Raw genomic sequence first — 21,504 nt, forward strand, 5'->3', positions numbered from 1 at the left:
TATATAAATATCTCTTCAGGTACGTGCTTTGAATTCTTTTGGGTATATATTCAGAAGTGGAATTGCTGGATCAAATGATAATTCTGTGTTTAATTTTTTGAGGACCCAGCATTGTGCTTTTGAAAGCAGCTCTGAGGGAAAAGATTGGAACTCTGATTCTAATGGGATACTGGGTCAACACCCATTTCTTGACCACCTTCTTAAATAGCCCTGGGCTGACACAGGAAGAGTCTTTGTCCCAGAAGAGTTTACATTCTTAGAAGGAAAGGCAGATATTCACATGATGATTTTATTACACATCAGTGGAGACTGAGTGCCGTAAGAGTCAACTATAGAGAGCTGAAAGGAATTCAGAGGAGGGAGACCCTACTTTTGGGGTGGAGGAGGAGACGACACTGAATGGAACAGCAGGAGGATGAAGCTTGAAATCATAGATCTAGTTGAAGCAGGTTGTTGAATGGATGAACTTAGACATCTCAGAGTACCCCCCAGAGAATGCTTTGGGGTGTTAGAAAGAGTGGCATTATGTTGAAATTCACACATGAATTGTAGTCTCTTCTAGAGTTTGTGAATCCTGTTGTCTTCAGTATACAGACCTGATTGCTTCTATTGCTTTGGAAGGTGTTTAAGAATATGGACTTGGCACATATGTTACTGCTACCATGTGAAGCTCAAGATATGTTAATATGGCCAGTTATTGATTCCTAATACTTCCTTTCCTTCATGTGCCTTCCTAGTTCTACTTCAGTAAGTGAGTAGTAGAAGTAGTATCTTGGGATTTTTTATGTTTTTTTGGTTACAGCTCAAGTAATAATTCTGGATACTTTTTTGTTAAGGTTAAGGTTATTCAGCAGTGTACCCAGCAGGATAGTGTATTCTGCCATTATTGTTTTATCTTGTTTACAAACATTTCAAAGAATTTTGGGTTTGTGCCACTTTTTTTTTTTTAAGGTAGGTTCCCCGGACGTGGGGTGTGAACTCACGACCTGGAGATCAAGCTGTGATCAAGAGTTGGATGTTTAACTGACTGAGCCACCCAGGTGTCTCCTGCTACTTTTTTTATTCTAAGATTTTATTTATTTGAGAGAGAAAGAGCAGAGATGGGCGAGGGAGGAGCAGAGGGAGAGGGACAAGGAGACTCTGCTCAGCACAGAGCCCAATGTGGGGCTTGATCCCATGATCCTGAGATCATGACCTGAGCCAAAATCCAGAGTAACCAACTGAGCCACCCAGGCACCCCTAAGTGTAAATTCTAATTGTATTTAGACAGTTATCTGTCTTAATTGTCTTTTTTTTCCCCCCATTTTATTTGTTTTTTTCAGCATAACAGTATTGTTTTTGCACAACACCCAGTGCTCCATGCAAAACGTGCCCTCCCTATTATCCACCACCTGTTCCCCCAGCCTCCCACCCCTGACCCTTCAAAACCCTCAGGTTGTTTTTCAGAGTCCATAGTCTCTTATGGTTCGCCTACCCTCCCCATGTCTTAATTGTCTTTTAACAACATATTTAAAATACCAGAAAACCTTGGCTTCCTTTAATTACATAATTTTACTTGGGGTCTCTTTCTTTAGAAGACATGCCTAGTGAGATTTGTTGTCAAATATAATCAAACATATAGAGGTTTTTGCCCCTATACATTTGTGGGGCAACTGGTTTTCCTCAGCAAGAGCTGTACAACTAATTTAGCCCATCTAGGCTGGAACTTAATTTTTGTGATAGCCTCTGTGCCTAGGATAATATTGGCACATAATAGGTTGTAAAAAGTATACGAACTGGGCGCCTGGGTGACTCAGTGGGTTAAAGCCACTGCCTTCTGCTCAGGTCATGATCCCAGGGTCCTGGGATCGAGCCCCGCATTGGGCTCTCTGCTTAGCAGGGAGCCTGCTTCCTCCTCTCTCTCCTCCTGCCTCTCTGTCTACTTGTGATCTCTGTTTGTCAAATAAATAGATAAAATCTTAAAAAAAAATAAAAGTATACGAACTGAACTCAAATTGTGTTTTAAAGTTTGTTAACTACATCTCTTTAGTTGCAAATGGCTTCAAAGTTAAGCATTTATTAGTAGCAGTTTCGAAGGCATACGTCTCTTTTTTTGCCCTTCCCTTCTTTTGTTATTGTACTACTCACCACTTTTCTGTCTTGTGTGTCTGCATGTTATTTGTACTTAGAGCATCATGGCTGTGGGCACTTCCTCAGTCCTGCTGATATGATATCCTTGCAGACTGGTGGGCTAATGAAAGATACATATATGTCTGTAGTCCCTATCTGCAGTTCTGAAGCATAAGAATTTTTGTTTGTTTGGTAAGTTTGGTTCCACAACTGATTAAGGGCCACCAGCCTGGGCTAGGCTGTCTTCACGTGGTGCAGAGATGTGAATGTGCTTAATTAAGGAGAGTTACCTTGTATACTCTCACCTTTCTAAAATCCAAACAATGCTGATAACTCACAGCTTTCTCTAATTGCGGACTTCTTCCCTTTACTATAGATGAGCATAACCCGTGGCCCACTTCATATTTCCTCTTGGATATTTAATAGGCATTTTGACCTCTTTTTTTCTGTCTTATTTGTATTTGATCTTCAGTAAATCCTTTTTGCTCTATATTCAAAATACTACCCAGAATTTGATCACTAAATACCACCACCACCACTACCCTACTTCCAGCTGTAGCAGTGAATGTAAGTACATCTCTAGCTTGGATTGTTTCAGTTACCTTAACTGTGCCCTCTGCTTTGTTATTCAGCCCCTCTTGGGCTGTTCTTAGCACAACAGTCCAAGTGAGCCTTTTAAAACCTAACTCAGACCATGTCACTTTTCTGCTTGAAACCCACCAGTGGCTTCCCAGGTCAGTCTGGTTATTAAGCTTGAATCCTCATTATGACTTCTGAGAACACAGTATGCTCCTTACCCACTATCCCCGATGCCATTACCTCTCTGACTACATTTTCTATCAGTCTGTTCTTTCCTTCATTCTGTTCCAGTTATACAGCCCTTTTGCTCTTCTTGGAAAATATTAAGCACATATATACATCAGCGTCTTTGCATTTCCTTTTCCTTCTGCCTGTAATTCTTCCTCACTGATTTCCACATGGTTAGTTCTCCACTTCTTTTACCCAAAAGTTACTGTATCAGTGAGGTTTTCTTTGGTCACTCTTATGTAAAATTTCAAAAACCCTTCTTTTTCTTCTTAGTGCTTGTCACCATCTAGTGTTCTGAACACCTTGTGTACTATCTTTTTCTCCCTCTTCATGTAAACTTCATGAAGGAGGAGACTTTTGGTTTATTGCTATTTCCCTAGCTCCAAGAAGAATGCCTGGGACATACTATGTGCTCAATAAATATTAGAGGGTGCATGTATGAATGAGTGAGTGATTTGAATTTTGCCATAGGCAAGACTGTATGCTATGCACAGGGGAGAATACAAAGCTGGTTAAAGGTGTATGTGCTGAGGCCTGTGTGGGGGCAAATAGCTAATAGAGTAAATACAGGATGAGGTTAAGTGACACATCTACCTGTCCTGTTAACTGTCTCAAGTCCTATTCTTTTTCAAAACAGTGTGAGGTAGGGAGGGGCATAGGGAGAGGGCAAGAGAGAGAATTGTAAGCAAGTTCCACACTTAGCATGGGGCTCAAAGTGGGGGCTTGATCTCATGATCCTGCGATCATGACCTGAGCCAAAATTAGGAATTGGATGCTTAGCTGACTGAGCTACCCAAGCACTCCTCAGGTCATAATTACAATGCTTTCTTCATAGGTGTAGCTAGCTTATCTTCTGTTATTTGAGTTCAGTCTGTTTTATATCAACAAGAGAATTTACTTATTTTCATGTTAATGAGATAAACTCATTTTAGCTATTACCATTTATACATCTGAACTATATTATGGGATTTTTAAAAATTTTATTGATTTATTTGCCAGAGAGAGCACAAGCAGGGGGACCCGATGTGGGGCTCGATCCCAGGACCCTGGGATCATGACCTGAGCCGAAGGTAGAGGCTTCAGCCCACTGAGCCACTCAGGTGCCCCCACAGACAGACTCTTAACTAAGCCACCCAAGCGTCCCTATATTATGGGGTCTTAATGATCTTAGTTTTCCTATAGCTTGAAACATTTTGGTATTTCATCATCCTAGGAATTATTTCATCATTGCCCATCAGTTATTCCCTATTATGCTAAAAAAGACTAAAATAATAAGAAAAGGGAAGAATGATGGCATTGCCTAGAAGGATAATGCAGTGGTAAAATAAATCATCACTATACACTTCAGTTTTCTTACTGCTTTGCCTGAAGCATTACAGCATCTTCCAAGATGGTGCACAAAAAGTTGGGAGATACCATCTTTAACAATCTGTAAGACTTTAGCATCTGGCAAATCTGAGTGAAAGGTATATGACTTTTTTTTTTTTTTAAGATTTATTTATTTGACAGAGAGAGAGAGAGATCACAAGTAGGCAGAGAGGCAGCTAGAGAGACAGGAGGAAGTAGGCTCCCTGCTGAGCAGAGAGCCCCATGTGGGGCTCAATCCCAGCACCCTGAGATCATGACCTGAGCTGAAGGCAGAGGCTTATTAACCCACTGAGCCACCCAGGCGCCCCGGTATATGACCCTTTTTTATTCTATTTTTACAACTTTTTTAAGCTTTCAGGGAACGTGTTTGGTAATCTTTCTTTTTTTTGCCTCCTGTAATGGCAAAGAGAAATAAAAACAGAGGAAGACCCTTCACAGGTATCAGAGGAGCTAGTAGACAGACACAGTCCAGCAGACAGCAGCCGGCTAGACTGGGGCGATGGTGGTAAAACTGACTGTGCGCCTCTTTGCAGACTGTGTAGTCTTTAGGTGACAATATGATGAATTTTCTCAGAATGAAGAACGTAACACGTACACCATGTATTTTTGAGGGGTGGGTAAGAAACAATGATATCATCCAGGTAGTCGTTCAGCAGGAAGGACTTCAGAATGAAGTGTTTTAACATGAATCAAAACCATTTCAATTTGCTAAAAGGGTATATTATTGTGTTCTTTCATCTTCTAGAATGTTTATACACTGAAACTGACTTGTGAGTGGACATATGCTAAAGGCAGGTGTACAGAAGTGATTGGAGGGAAACAGGATATAGAAATGAAAAAAAAAAAACATTGGCTAGAGCATTCTAATTGGTGTTATTAGCCTAAAACTGAGAATGCTTGCAGCTCTGGAGCAAAGAAGATGATTGTCCTTGCCAATAAAATTAAGAATGAAATTTTCAAAATATTGTGTATGGTGATACAAAAAAAAAAAAAAATCCCAAAGTGGTGATAAGCTAGAACTTTACTAGAGATGTATCTGAAGTCAGAATTTATAGAATGGCTGTGTTCCAACCTCATGTGTGATATTTGGCGGCTTATCAGTTGCATTTTATTATTTTTATTTTTAAAGGTTTTATTTATTTATTTGACAGAGATCACAAGTAGGCAGAGAGGCAGGCAGAGAGAGGGGGGAAGCAGGCTCCCTGCTGAGCAGAGAGCCCAATGCGGGGCTCAATCCCAGGACCCTGGGGTCATGACCTGAGCCTAAGGCAGAGGCTTAACCCACTGAGTCACCCAGGCGCCCCTCAGTTGAAATTTTCTGTCCTTGTCATTTCTTCTTCTTACAGATATTTTTGCAACAGATGTAGCTTTATTCATTACAAGCTACTGGTGATTCATTTTTTTAAAAGATTGTATTGATTCATTTGAGAAGAGAGCTTGAGCAGGTAGATGAGCAGAGGAAGAAGGAGAAGCAGACTCCCTGCTGAGCAGAGAGCCCAATGTGGGGCTCTATCCCAGGACCCTGGGATCATGACCTGAGCCAAAGGCAGAAGCTTTAACCCACTGAGCCACCCAGGCACACCAGTCAGTTGCATTTTAAAGGATATTAACTGTTTTGGGTATTTATATATTAAAAACCAGGGAAGTAGGAAATAAAAATTAGGATTTGCTATTTGAGTTTTTTTTTTTTTTTAAGATTTTATTTATTTATTTGACAAAGAGCACAGCATGGGGAACACTAGAGGGAGAGAAGTAGGCTCCCTGCTAAGAAGGGAGCTCAGTGTGGGACTTGATCCCAGGACCCTGGAATTATGACCTGAGCCAAAGGCAGACACTAACTAACTGAGCCACTCAGGTACCCCTATATAATTCTTTTTAAGAAAATTTATTTATTTTTTTTAGAGGTGGGGGAGGGAAAGACGGACAGGGGTAGAGAGAGAATCTCAAGCAGATTCCTGGCTGAGTGTGGAGGTCAACCTGGGGCTTGATCTCACGACCCTAAGATCATGACCCCAGTTGAAATCAGGAGGCAGACACTTAATGGACTGAACCACCCAGACACCCCCCCCTTTTTTTTTCAGATTTATTTATTTAATTTAGAGAGTGTGTGTATAGGCGCTTGTGTGAGTGGGGGGGGGGGTGGATTAGGCAGAAGGGGCAGAGGGAGAGAGATCCAACCTACTCCATGGAGAGTGGAGTCCAGTGCAAGGCTTGATCCCACCACCACTGGGTGATCACAACCTGAGCAGAAATCTGGAGTCCAATGCCCAACCAACTGAGCCACCTGGATGCACCTAGGTACCCGTGCTATTTAAATTCTTACTAAAGTTTCTAATAAATCTGTTTTTCACCCAAATGGTAAATAAGTTTTTCTGATACAGCAAGGGTTCAAGGTAAATCACATGTCATAAAAAAAGCAGTGGTGGGGTGCCTGGGTGGCTCATTGGGTTAAGCCTCTGCCTTCCACTCAGGTCATGATCTCAGGGTCCTGGGATTAAGCCCCGTATCCTATCGGGTTCTCAGCTCAGCAGGAAGCCTGCTTCCCCCTGTCTCTCTTCCTGCCTCTCTGCCTACTTGTGATCTCTTTCTCTCTCTCTCTGTGTCAAATAAATAAGTAAAACCTAAAGAAAAAAAAGGCAGTGATACATACATATATATTTTTAAAGATTTTATTTATTTGACAGAGAGAGATCACAAGTAGACAGAGAGGTAGAGACAGAGAGAGGGAAGCAGGCTTGCTGCTGAGCAGAGAGCCCGATGCGGGACTCGATCCCAGGACCCTGAGATCATGACCCGAGCCGAAGGCAGCGGCCCAACCCACCGAGCCACCCAGGCGCCCCGGCAGTGATATATTTTGAACAACCAAGATGGCTGTTCTGAGCTACTTTGGCAAAAATTGTTGTCATACCGTAGTATGACATAATCCCACCAAAGCTCACAAAAGGTTTGTACCAAATAGGTTTTGGCCAAATAATTCTTTGTTGTGGGGGATTATCCTGTGCATTTTAGGATGTTTGGGAATTCACGAGATGTCAGTTGCACTCCTGTACCCTAACTGTAACAACCAAAAATGGCTTCTGACATTGAAAGATATGCTGGTGGGGGTTGGGGGGGTGGGGGGGCTGGCAAACTCTCCTGGTTAAGGCCCACTTCATTAGAAGAATGTAAAACTGATGCAGGGTGCTTGGGTAATATTAGATCCTGTGTTTTAAGAAGAACGGGTTGTTTATTTTGTGGAGCTATTATTTTACATAAAATGGAAAATTAAATAGATTGCATTTTTCATTTATTTTGGGATACTTTTCCTTTTCTAGCAGATTTAAATCCAGAAGTGGGTTTTTGTTCTTTTGTAAGATTTTTATTTAAGGGGGAGAGTGTGTGAAGGCACACAGGGGCGAGGGAGAGGGAGAGGGGGCTTAAGCAGACTCTGCGCTGAGTGCAGAGCCTGATGCAGGGTTTGACCTCACAACTCTGAGATCAGGACCTGAGCTGAAACCAAGAATTAAATGCTTAACTGACTGCGCCACCCAGGTGCCCCTCCAAAAGTGGTTTTTTGGACAGGTTTTGAGGTTGACTGGTGGGCAGTTGCACTGGATTGAAGTACATGATTACATTTCAGTATATGCTTTGATAAGAACTTATTTGCTTTTGAAGAGAAACTTTCCATCTTTCCACAGTACTTATTGATGTAAACTGACCAGGACACATTTTAATATGATTTTATGTGATGCTGACCACCAATAAGAGAACAATTTCAGATGATTTTTTAAATTACGTAAATAAAAGAACTTAAAAATGTGTCTAATTCAGGATAACAGTACAAAATTAAGATGCACTATAAAGGGTCAACCATAAATTAAATGCATTTCAAAAAGAAAGTTGTATTCTTAAAAACCTCCATAATAGAGCAGTTTAGTTTGTTCATACACTCTTACTTTTTAAATTCTGTTTAAGCCAGTTTGTGGAATTTATTTGTTACTCCTTACTTTTATAAACAAATAAAGCAGGGCTTGATCTCACAACCCTGAGATCAGGACCTGAGCTGAGATCAAATGTCGGATGCTTAACCTACTGAGCCACCCAGGTGCTGCCCCTAATTTGTAAAATTTAATCTAAATGACAAGATTCTTGAAAGTTGGATTTTCTATTTGGATTTTAATAAGCATGGAAAACTGTCTGGATTTCTAAGAGGCCAAATTTTTACTGTAATGAAAGACATTTTAGGTGTAGAACTAGAAAATTGGTTTTTATATTTATCGTTCTGAAAGGGTTAGCTTTTACTTCTGCCCTTCTAAAATTTGTCTGAAATGTGACACAGTGGCTTACTGGTTGTACTGTCCTATTCCAGAAGACTGCCCTGCAATATCAGAATTATCCTGCCCTGCTTGCTTTATTTGGGAATTATGATTTCTTTGCATGATGATTTGGAGCTATTCCCACTTTTTATTATAACACATAGCCAGATGACTTTTTAAGTGTTCCGCTGCCATTGTTTGTTCAGATTAGTCCTTCTTCACTAATTTCTGTCCCTCAAGGTGCTTTTTTCCCCCTTGTTTCCTTGTTTAAATTCTATCTTCATAGACTAAAATTCTGATAACAGTGTAAGCTCCAAATCTGAAACAGTTGGAGGCCATAGTGGCGGATGAAAATCTGTCAGCTGAAGCAAGGCATGAAAGTAGCTTTGTGTCTGACTCTTGTGGCTCCATTATTTGGCATTCGAATACCGATAGTCTGAAATTTCACTGACCTCTCTGCAAGCAAGGATACTATTGTCTGTCCAGTATTTCTACTCCAGATTGGTCATGCATTCCAAGGAGAAAGAGTCTAGCTCCTTGCCACGTGACCTTGAACAAGTCACTTAATTTCTTTTGAGTATCACTTTCCCTCTAAATAAAAGTTCTGGGTGTGCCCATCTGACAGGACTCTTGGGAGGAGCCCATTGACTTAACAGCAGTCATTTTTGGAAGACTTTTTTGTGGGGCAGGAAATCTGTCCTGTTCAGTACTGGTCCCCTGCATAAAGCACAGGGTCTGGCATGTGTAGATTCTTGGGAATTATTTGTGGAGTAAATGAATTGGCAAAGGCTGTAAATGGCTTGTTATCACCTGTACGTCCAAAGTTACTGTAATATTTTAATCTTATCCTGTGTATCCCCATGCCCTAATTCATTTCTGATTTTCAGGATATAACCAAACATTTACCTTCTCCGTAGAGTTTTTTCCAGTATAACACATTTCTACTCCTTACCAAATTTATAGTACTTAACTTGTACCACTCATGAGGTGGTTTGTATTGTTAGCCTTTCCTCCCAACATTTTATTAAGAACAATTTCAGGGGTGCCTGGGTAGCTCAGTGGGTTAAAGCCTCTGCCTTCAGCTTGGGTCATGATCCCAGGGTCCTGGGATTGAGCCCCACATCGGGCTCTCTGCTCAGCGGGGAGCCCACTACCCCGCTCTCTTTCTGTCTGCCTGCCTCTCTGCCTACTTGTGATCTGTCTGTCAAATAAATAAAATCTTAAAAAAAATAACAATTTCAGATACACAGCGAGGTTGGTAGAATTTTACAGTGAATACGCATATGCACACTAGATTTTACATTACCATTTTATAGTACTTGCTTTGTCATAGATCCATTCCTCCATCTATTAATTCAGACTAATTTCTCAATGTATTTCAAAGTAAATTTCAAACATTAGTACACTTTCACTTAAGTATTTGAGCATGTGTATCCTTATCTAGAGTTCAGTATTTGTTTATAGCTTTTTCCTTCTGATGATGCAAAATTTATAATGAGAAGCACAAAGCTAAAGAATACATTCTCTGTGAGTGTTGAAATCATACTGTATATATTCTGTAGCTTGTTCTTTTCACTTAATCGTATGTTTTGGAGGGCTTTCTTTATAGAGGAACCCCAGTCTTTCTCATTGCTACATAGTTTACCCAATATGGATGTATTAAGTTCATTCAGTTATGGATAGACATTTAGATTTTTCATACTTTGTTGCAGTAAATATACTTGGCAGATGTATGGGATAGACACCTGGAAGTGGAATTGCTGTGTGAAAGGGTATGACCATTTTAACTTTAAAAATTTAATGGAGGGGCGCCTGGGTGGCTCAGTGGATTAAACTCTGCCTTCAGCTCAGGTTATGATCCCAGGGTCCTGGGATGGAGCCCCGTGTCAGACTCTCTGCTCAGCGGGGAGCTTGCTTCCCTATGCCTCTCTGCCTTCTTGTGATTTCTGCCTGTCAAATAAATAAATAAAATCTTTAAAAATTTAATGGATACTATAAGTTGCCAACCCATAGTCTCTGCCAGTTAAAACTTCTGCCAGTAGTATTTCCGTATACTCTCACCCACACTCAGTAGCATCATTCTCTTTTAATTTCTGCCTGTTGCTTTTGGGTAAGTGTCATGTTACTTTATATTTCCTTGATTAATAGTGAGGCTGTATATGGTCTTCCCAAGTGGTTTTTAAGCTTTTATAGGACACCTACCTCCTTAATTTCTGCTCCCTGAATATTTGCTAATTTAAGGAGTGAACACTGCCAAGCCTTCCTGCTTTGCTGGGTTGAGCCTGAAAGAATGAATGAGCTAAGTGTGGGAGAGATCAATGCCTTCGGCTCAGGTCCTGGTCTCAGGGTCCTGGGATCGAGCCCCATATCGGGCTCTCTGCTCAGCAGGGAGCCTGCTTCCCCCTCTCTCTCTCTCTCTACCTCTCTGCCAACTTGTGATTTCTGTCTGTAAATAAACAAATAAAATCTTAAAAAAAAAATAAGTAAAGGGACTCTTCTCCCTTTATTTCTTACCCTGTGAGAGGTAGGAGATACTGAGGTGATTAAGAATTCAGGCTCAAGGGGCACCTGGGTGGCTCAGTGGGTTAAAGCCTCTCTGCCTTCTGCTCAAGTGCCCTGAGATGCAGTGCCCTGAGATCGAGCCCTGAATTGGGCTCTCTGCTTGGCGGGGAGCCTGCTTCCTCCTCTCTCTCTGCCTGCCTCTCTGCCCACTTGTGATCTCTCTCTCTGTCAAATAAATAAAATCTTAAAAAAAAATCACACACACACACTCACACACAAATTCAGGCTCGGGAGGTAGATTTGGTGAATTTATATTCCAGCTTTACCTGTTAGCTCTGCAGCCAAAACTGGAATATCAATTCACCAAATTCACCGGTTCACCAAATAAAATTCACCTGTTAGCTGTGCAGCCTTGGGCAGTTTACTTAGTCATTATGTTTGTTTCCTCACTTATAAAATAGAGAATAACAGCACCTTGCTTATAGGGTTGTTGTGGGGATTATAGTAATATTTATAAATTGTGTAGAATGGTGTTTAGGATTCATTATATGCTAAATATTATTATATTAACGATTACTCCTATTCTTTCCCTTCTGCATGGTCAGTATTTGAGTGTGTGAAGTGGTAGGACTGTGGGGAATGCAAAGTTGTAGCGAACCCTACCTTGAAGAAGCTTTGACTGTTGGAAAAGCCCTGAAAAGACCAGACTGGATTCCTAGCCAGAATATTACTAGACTTTTTGCATCCTGCCTCCACAGATTGAGTATTACTAAGAAGGGATTCTGCAATCTCCTTACTGTTAAGGAATGTTAGAGTCGGAAGTTACCTAAAGATGATCTTTTCCAACCCTGTCATTTTATAGTTGGAGAAACAAACTCATGGAATGAGGAAGTTGTTGAAATGTACATAGCTCTTTAAATTGGCAAGTCTAGAACCATTGTCCTCTTACTCTTGGCCTACTGCTCTTTCATGATTGCATTTAATTGTTGAAACTATTGATATTTTAAAAATTAGACCACAGTTATAGTACTAGGTTTTGAGGGGAGTTAGAAAGAAGCACTTGAATGTTTTTGTAGCCTGTGAATATGTCATTGATGTTAGGAGTGATGGCATTTGAGGAGAAAACTAGAGAATAAAGAAAAGAAAGGTATATTTTCGTGTTTTTAAATTGGAGGTTACTTTTTGACTCTGTAGTCCCAAGTTAATTCAGAATGTGTTATTATTTAAACTTCTGTCTTTAAATTGTGATAACCCCATCCACTGTGGGAGCTGTGTGTGCAAGCATGCACCTAAACTAGTCAGTGATCATCTCCAGGATGAAGTCAGTAGTTGGTTTTGGGAGTTAAGCTTTTAATAAATTTGGGTGCCCAGTCCTCTGTTGTACACATCACATTGGTGTGTGAACTGGTTTGCATGTCAGTGCTTTTGGTTTCTGCAGGTTTTGTGGTGCATCCCTGAGCATGAGCGCAGAATGAAGCGACGTTTGGATGACCAGGAGTCACCGGTGTATGCGGCCCAGCAGCGTCGGATCCCTGGTAGCACAGAGGCTTTTCCTCACCAGCACCGGGTGCTTGCCCCTGCCCCTCCTGTGTATGAAGCAGTGTCCGAGACCATGCAGTCAGCCACAGGAATTCAGTACTCCGTGACACCCAGCTATCAGGTGAGCTGGAGCGCAGCAGGGACTTAGTGTAAGGGAGGAGCATTGGTGATTTCGTCCAATGAAAAATATATTGGATTAAGCATCCAGTTAGATACAAAATTACATCTATGGGATAACTGCAAGTAAGATACAGCAAATAACAAAAACAATGTATACTTGGGTACTCACCACACAGGTTTTTAATTTTTTATTATTTTTTAGTTTATTTCTCTTTTTTAAATGTTTTTAAGTAATCTCTGCACCCGTGTGGGACTCAGACTCACAACCCCAAGATCAAGAGTTGCATACTCCACCGACTGAGCTAGCCAGGTGCCCCTTAAAGATTTAATTTAAGTAATCTCCACACCCGGGGCACCTGGATGGCTCAGTGGGTTAAACCTCTGCCTTTGACTCAGGTCATGGTCCCAGGGTCCTGGGATCGAGCCCCGTGTCGGGTTTTCAGCTCAGCGGGAAGCCTGCTTCCTCTTCTCTCTCTCTCTCTCTCTGCCTGCCTCTCCAACCTACTTGAGATCTCTGTCAAATAAATAAAAAAAAAATTAAAAAAAAAAAAAGTAATCTCCACACCCAACTTGGGACTCAAACTTTCAACCCTGAGATCAAGAGTCACATGCTCTGCCCACTGAGCCAGGCAGGCACCCTCATATTTTTTTCTTTAACTCACTTTTTTTCACTCAGTGCGATTCCCAAGACTTACCCATATTTTTGTGTGTAAATATTTGAGTCATGTTCACTCTTTAGTGAATTACATGACTATATCCTACCTACTTATCCATTTTTCTTTTGCTGGACTCTCAGGCTTTACCAGATTTTTACTGTTGTAAAGGTGCTGTGTGACTGTCTCTCCTAGTGTAGTGGTGCTCACAGTGGCAATCCGTGACAAAATAAGCTTGCACCAGACTTTAAAGCAATGTACTGCTTTTTTTTTTTTTTTATTAAAAAAAAAGTCTGGCCATGGGGAAACAAAGGCAGCTAAATTAAATAGTGTGCTTATTAGTAAGTGAAGCAATTGGTTTACATCCAGGTGTAAACTCCTTATCTTATTGCAGACCACTCAACAGGTTTGAGGGCACATGAGGAAGAGTTTTATCATTCCACGTCCTGACCAGTGCTGATCTTTATTTAATCTCTTATCTGTTTACTGTTTTGCAGAAATGGAAGAAATTTGTTTTTTGCCCTTTTTAATTGTGAAAGTAAATATCACCATTTTTTTTTTAAAATGATCCAAGATGACTTCTTTCTCTGACCCTTCAGACTTCAACCCATTCGTGATTTCTTAGGTTACCTATATTCACCTGCCTACCTACACTTCTCTTTTTATGTAATATGAATGATACAGTATATACTGTTCTGCTCTTTGCTCTTTTCCCTTAATATATAGTGAACAGCTTTGCACTTGAATACATATGTATAGATCTAGGTAATTTTTAAGAAATCACTACATTTTTAATATTCCAATCTAGGTCAGTCTGAATCATAATTTATTTACCTGGTCTGGAGAGACCTTCTTCAACCTAACTCATTAGTGACTTGTAAAAAGTTCTGGCTGTTACTGGAAACACAAATTAGTGTAACCTTTCTTTTTTTTTCTTAAAATATATTTTATTTATTTATTTTTGACAGAGATCACAAGTAGGCAGAGAGGCAGGCAGAGAGAGGGGGGAAGCAGGCTCCCCACGGAGCAGAGAGCCCGATGCGGGCTCCCAGAACCCCGGTATCATGACCTGAGCAAAAGGCAGAGGCCTAACCCACTGAGCCACTCAGGCACCCCTAGTGTAACCTTTCTTGAGAGCAATTTGACACTTGTGGCAGATTCTTTAATTACTTTTTGATCTAGCAGTTCCATAACTCCATAAATTTCTCAGAATTTATTATAAGAAAAACAAAGAAGAGGGAAATCCACGTGAAGTAGGAAATGGTGTTTCCTTAGGTGTCATTCTTTCTCAGGGATCCCCCTTGAAGTAATACCATGCCCTCCTTTGGGACTGAGGGCTGCAGTCAGAGGACTGTTGCAGATTGAATCTTTAAGTTAGATCTTGGAAGAAAGAAAGGTTGTTTTCCTTGGGTCATTACTTGTATCTGAACAGATCGATGACTGTTTCCTGTACTTGGGATAGTTGCATCTATTCAACTAGAAACTATAATGTGCTCACATAAAACCAGTCATCTCAAGTATGTATAAGCTCCAATTAAGCCTTTTAAAAAACTGTTCAAAACATACATGTTAGGGGCACCTGGGTGGCTCAGTGGGTTAAAGCCTCTTCCTTCAGCTCAGGTCATGATCCTGGGATCGAGCCCCTCATTGGGCTCTCTGCTCAGCGGGGAGCCTGCTTCTCCCTTTCTCTCTGCCTGCCTCTCTGCCTACTTGTGATCTCTGTAAAATAAATAAATAAAATCTTTAAAAAAAAACATACATGTTGGAATATAGAAGCTCAGAATAATAACCCTTCTTGCTAGAGATATATTACAGCTTTCAGATTGTCTCAGTAGTTTGTTTTTACTCCTAATGTGTAACTATACTTTGTGTGGATTTGTAAGTAGTTGTCTATTTCCCATTCTCCCTTCTGTCCAGGGGAATCTTTATAAATTTGTGGGCACTTGAAAAAAATTAATCCTCTCTTACATTGTAGTATACAAATTCCATTGTTTAGATTAAGTTTCATGTTGTTTAGTCTCCTTATTTTGGAGAGTGCAAATCAAGGATATTGTCCTCAGTTGTCTTCTGTGGTGATTAACAATTCTGAAATAGGAAATAAAAACAGCTTTGGAGATTTTACGTAGCATTTTAGTAATAGAAACGGAAGGAAAGGAGCTTGTGCTTTATTTCACTCTAAGCTTATAAGAGGATGAGAGAAAGAGTAGAAAATAATTATGTCTGAGACCAAACCACTAACAGTTTGGAAGAAAGTTTTGTTTAGCAGATAAGGATAAGCAAAATAAACAAATGGGGATAGAAGTAGAAAATAAGGATAAGCAAAATAAACAAAGCAAAATAAAAATCTTCTCTAATCCCATTACCACAAGATAAAAGGCTAACATTTTGCTACATATTGTCATCCAAGGTTTAAAATCTTTTTATTGATTATAGATACTGCTTTGTAATGTGCTTTTCTAAAGAGAAATATTTAAAAGTTTAAATCTATGCAACACATGAATACATTCAATTTACAGATTATGAACATTTTATAATGTTAAGATATGTATCTATATCAGTGCTCTTCTAAGTGTGGTCCACAGATGGCTGATGTATATATTTTCTTATTAGTTTATAATGACATGTGTATAGAAACTGAGAATATCTAGACACAGCAATTTGAACATAGTAATTTTGTAATATATCTGTAAAATGTGGGAATGGAAATTATGGGCTTACGTATTTTTCATTTCGCTTCTGTAGTAATTCATTTTTATTGTATTTTATAAAAGTAGTGGCCCATGATGGATTGGAATTTAAGAAAAGAAAAAACAGGTCCTTTGCCATAGATAGTTTGAAAAGTATTGACCATATAATTTTAATAGTGGCAGAGAATTCGGTTGTAGTATGGGTGATTTCATTTCACCAGTTCGCTTTTATGGGAAATTTGGGCTTCTAATTACTGACAGTCCCTGACTTAGGATAGCTTGACTTCCAATTTTTCACCTTTATGATAATGTGAAAGTGATACACAATAGAAACCATACTTGGAATTTTGAATCTGGACCTTTTCTTAGGCCAGCAATACGAAGTACTTTACTCTCCTGGTGCTGAGCGGTGGCGGCCTCAGCTCCTGGTCCCGCACGCAATCATGAGGGTAAATAACCAATACCATTATGCCATTCCAGTTTTTCTCTCAGTATACTAGTCCACACATTCTATGAGATATTCAGCACTTTCATATAAAATAGGCTTTGTACGAGATGATTTTGCCCAACTGTGGCTACTGTAAGTATACTAAGCACAGTTAAGGTAGGCTAGGCTGAGCTATGATTTTCAATAGGGTAGCTGTATTAAATGCATTTTCGATATCAGATATTTTTAGCCTAAAATGGGTTTATTGGGATGTAACACCATAGTAAGCCAATGAAGATCTGTAATTCTCTGTGTATGTGCAAAGATAAGCATGCACGTTTTTTAGATGCATCTGGGGAAGAATGCAAAAGCCTAAAAGTTTCTTGTCTGCATTTTGTCCTCCGCAGGTGTCAGCAGTACCGCAGAGCTCTGGCAGTCACGGGCCCACCATCGCGGCGGTTCATAGCAGTCATCATCACCCAGCCGCTGTGCAGCCCCATGGAGGCCAGGTGGTACAGAGTCATGCTCATCCCGCCCCACCAGTTGCGCCAGTACAGGGACAACAGCAATTTCAGAGGCTTAAGGTGATCTTCAGCACCTCTTCTTCCATTAAAAAGTTTTCTCTCTTAGCAGGAAGCATCAGCTTCAGCCTATTATTAGTGGCATTATAACTTATTTTTATTTGACAAGAGAGAGAGAACACAAGGAGGAGGAATGGGAGAGGGAGAAGCAGGCTTCCTGCCGAGCAGGGAGCCGGAGGCGGGGCTGGATCCCAGGATCCTGGGATCATGACCCAAGTCGAAGGCAGACGCCCAACGACTGAGCCACCCAGGCACCCTGGCATTTTAACTTTTTAACATGCTAGCTAGACTAGGGATTGAATCACAAGGAGTTTTACTTTGTTTTTGTTTTGAAACCTACTTAGATTTCCCATCTTACCATCAGTGCCTTATCCAGAGAATTACATTTAAGAAATGTTTTTGGAATGTATAAATGCATGGTACTCAAATGTGTCAGGATACAGGGACTGTTTTCATATGAAATAAACAAAGTCCATTTTTTGGGGATCCCTCCTTTTGAACTCTGAGTTCTTAGCATGGCAGAAGGTTTTCTTGAACGTCCACATGGTTGGTTACGGTCATGTACAGTAACTGGGTCCAGTATTACCTTACGATTTAATCTTTTTATCCCTGCTTATAAATAGCTGAATGGGCTGGCATCTTCAAGGCCATCCTTAGTAAAACACATGCTCCTTTTTTGGGAACCTTTATAAAGATTGGGGAAGACTATAATTGTGAATGAAGTGTCAGTGTTTTCATCTGTTCTGCTGAGTATGTGCTGTAGGTTTTCAGTGCTTTTGAAATTCATGAGGCATCTGTGGAGAAGTAGAGCTTGTGTTCCCAGCTAACCCTCTCTCTGCTTACTTGAGTGTTACTTTTCAAAATAAGTGATTGTTGCAGAAAGTGTTCCAGATTTCAGGTTTTTTAATTTTACATTTATATAAAATTTCAAATCAAGGGCAAGAAATATAAATTAAAGAACCATAAAGAAATGGGTTGTTTGGTCTTAATTTGGTCCTGTCAGCCTAATTCAATAGTTTCCAGGTAGGAGCGAGCAGTATACCCTTGAAGGACAAATCCATGTGTAGCAAACATTTCGACCTTCTGTTTTCCTTCGTGCTTAATCTAGTTCTCCCTGATCTCTGCCCACATTGGTTTGGGTTCTCAGGAACTTGTTTAATTTTGGCCTAAGGAAACTAAATGCTACATAAATATAAAGCATACCAATGCTAAGCTTTATAGAGGGATTTTGTAAAATTGATTTTGTCTATATTAAGTAATTAAGAGTTGACTATACTTAAAAAAAAATTGACTATAAGTAAGCATAGTGTTTAAAGAGAATAGAAATTATTTGGCCCTGAAACTTCACTCTGGGCTCTGTCTGGGAAAATTTGTGTAAGCTATCTTGATGTTTTTCTTAAAACATTTTGCCTGTCTGCTCACAGAGTAGTGGCTGTGTACCAAACTGTATCAGTGCCATGAACTTAGCACTTCACAAAGTCCTAAAAATACTTTTTTAAGTTGTTTTGGTATGACTTAATTCATATTAATACTGTTTTCAGCAGTTAATACTTTAGTGATGCCAAAGAGCTTCTAAACTTGCTGTTAAACTAACAAAAATGTATATTTCTATAGGCTTTTCAGCCAGTCCTATCAAAGCGTAGCACCTGCTCCTCTCCTTCACTTAGGTACAAGTATACAGTTGTCCTTTGTCTGTTTTACAGAAACTGTCAAGGAAGCAAGAAAGGGTTCTGGAGTTGAGGTTATAGAGTGAGTCACAGATGGAGTCAGTTGCTCTGTTCCTTCTCTTCTCACTCTTGTGTATGATTCCTGGATGCAGTGATGTGTTGAATTCCTGTTCTGATGAGGAGGGATAAAATGCTTTCTTGTTCCTCCATTGCAACTTCAGTTTTCCCACACTGCCTGCCATTTTTGGATCAGTCTTAGAATGCTTTACAAGCATTGGAATCAACGTCAATAAACCAACCGTTTATATTCTATAATAAGGAAGTGTTCAGTGAAAATACATAGGTTATTTCAAGAATCAGCATTGTCTATACTTTCTTTTTTGTCTTTGGCAGATTGATGACAAGGAAATTTGGATAATTTCAGTGTTTGATGTGATCTAGCTACTTGTTGAACGCTAGCAGTATAGATATTTGGCACATCTTTAGCGAGTTCTCTTTACAGTTGTTTGTGTTTGTTTCCCCAACAAGATTGTGAACCCTAAGAGGTTAGGGACCTCAATAATAAATGCCTGTTGAAGTGAATCAAGAAAATACATCAGCAGACTCAGGGCCTCCCTAGGTGTTTCCCTAGACCTATAGCTTCAGAACAACCATCTCCAAGTTGTTTTCTTCTAAGTTGTGGTTCTTAGAGCTGCATACATGCTTTTATAAAGAGTTGAGCTATACTTTAGGTAATGAAAGAATCTCCTCATTATGTTTACATACAAATAGTATGTTTGTTTGTTTGTTTGTTTATTGGAGTGGAGGGGCAGACGGCGAGTCTTTTTCTTTTTTTTTTAAAGATTTATTTATTTGACAGAGAGAGAGATCACAAGTAGACAGAGAGGCGGGGTGTGGGGGGGAGCAGGCTCCCTGCTGAGCAGAGAGCCCGATGCGGGGCTCAATCCCAGGACCCTGAGATCATGACCTGAGCTGAAGGCAGAGGCTTAACCCACTGAGCCACCCAGCTGCCTGGAAGAGAGACTCTTAAACAGGCTCCACGCCCAGCACAGAGCCTGACATGGGGCTCGATCTCACAATCCTGAGATCATGGCCTTGAGCCAAAATGAAGAGTCAGGCTGAGCCACCCACGTCCCCAGGTAGTTCATTTATAATGTGGTTGTCATGCTGGGTGTTTTTTAAGCATAGTGTTATTTTATAACTAATTTAAATAGCAGTTCACCGTGACCAGTACCTTTTTTTCTCTAGACTTAAATACATCACATAATTTCTTTGACTCAGGCATCTGCATTTTTTCTCTCAGTAGTAATTATTATTATACTGTAGCATGTTTACTTTTTTATTCAAAATTTTGTGGCCCCCTTTTTTTTTTAATTCTAAATTTTAAAATTTTTTAAATTTTTTTATTTTTTATTTTTTTTTAAAGATTTTATTTATTTATTTGACAGAGAGAGAGAGATCACAAGTAGGCAGAGAGGCAGGCGGGGGGTGGCGGGGGGGAACAGGGTCCCTGCAGAGCAGAGAGCCTGACAAGGGGCTTGATCCCAGGACCCTGAGATCATGACCTGAGCCAAAGGCAGAGGCTTTAACCCACTGAGCCACCCAGGCATCCCTATTTTTTTAATTTTTTAAAAAAGATTTTTATTTATTTATTTGAACAGAGAGAGACACAGCAAGAGAGGGAACACAAGCAGGGGGCGTGGGAGGGGGATAAGCAGATTCCCTGCTGAGCAGGGAGCCCGATGTCAATGTTGAACTTCATCCCAGGACCCTGGGATTATGACCTGAGCAGAAGGCAGACGCTTAATGACTGAGTCACCCAGGTGCCCCAATTTTGTGGGGTTTTTTTTTTGACAATTCCTCCTTTGTCATTTGGTTGTGAATGCTATTCTTTTTTCTTTTTCCTTTTTTTTTTTTTTTAAAGATTTTATTTATTTATTTGACAGAGGGAGAGATCACAAGTAGGCAGAGAGGCAGGCAGAGAGAGGGGGAAGCAGGCTCCCCGCTGAGCAGAGAGCCCGATGCGGGGCTCAATCCCTGGACCCTGAGATCATGACTTGAGCCGAGCGGAAGGCAGAGGCTTTAACCCCCTGAGCCACTCAGGTGCTCCATGTGAATGCTATTCTTAAATATCTTCCAAAGTCTTTGTTTCTTCTGCAGACTTAGTGAGTTTTATGTTCCATCAGCCTAGTCATTAATGAGACATTTCAATATGGAAAGTTCTGAATATGAATTAAATCATCCATTGAATTTCAACAAATTATCCTGTTATTTCTAAAGTACAGAAGATCCAACCATGAAATGAGTGGGTATTGATGAAGTATACAGACTGCTCTAGCAACGCTAAAATACTCAGATTAACCACGGCATGATGGTTCCCACAGTGGAGCTTCCCATAAGAGAAGTTTGGGCAACTCTTTGAAATATAATTTCAAACTATTTCAAATGTTATTTGAACATTCATGTTCTGTATCACAATATATCACACGCTTGTCAAATCATATGTTTATTTCTGAAACTTCCCTATAGTTGATATTTTGTATGATTCAAATAATCCCAGAGTATATAGGAAACACCTAGTAGGTAATTCCCTTGGATTTTTTCTGAGTAACTAAAAAAATTAAGTTTTCCTAAATCAGACTCATAACTTTGTGGACCTTCAGTCTTGTTCCTTTGTGAATGGTCACATAATTTAGTCACTATTCCCTCTCCTTTATCTCCCATATCCTGTCAGTCCTGAAACTCTATC

At 40.1% G+C, this 21,504-nt stretch overlaps 1 protein-coding gene across 7 annotated transcripts in view; it reads left to right on the forward strand.

Moving 5' to 3' along the window:
* The window catches only part of SIN3A (SIN3 transcription regulator family member A), a 76,629-nt gene that overhangs the window by 10,174 nt on the left and 44,951 nt on the right, over positions 1–21,504 (forward strand). For 6 of the 7 annotated variants that reach the window (XM_046007668.1, XM_046007675.1, XM_046007670.1 and 3 more), the window contains 2 exons: positions 12,520–12,741; positions 16,915–17,091. In XM_046007668.1, coding sequence (XP_045863624.1) covers positions 12,553–12,741; positions 16,915–17,091 — 366 coding nt within the window. In that variant the 5' untranslated portion in view covers positions 12,520–12,552. Of the gene's footprint in view, positions 1–7,127; positions 7,229–12,519; positions 12,742–16,914; positions 17,092–21,504 lie in introns of those variants that run through there. The other variant, XM_046007672.1, reaches the window with a different exon arrangement.

The sequence above is a fragment of the Meles meles genome, chromosome 6, assembly GCF_922984935.1.
Source record: "Meles meles chromosome 6, mMelMel3.1 paternal haplotype, whole genome shotgun sequence".
Taxonomy (NCBI): domain Eukaryota; kingdom Metazoa; phylum Chordata; class Mammalia; order Carnivora; family Mustelidae; genus Meles; species Meles meles.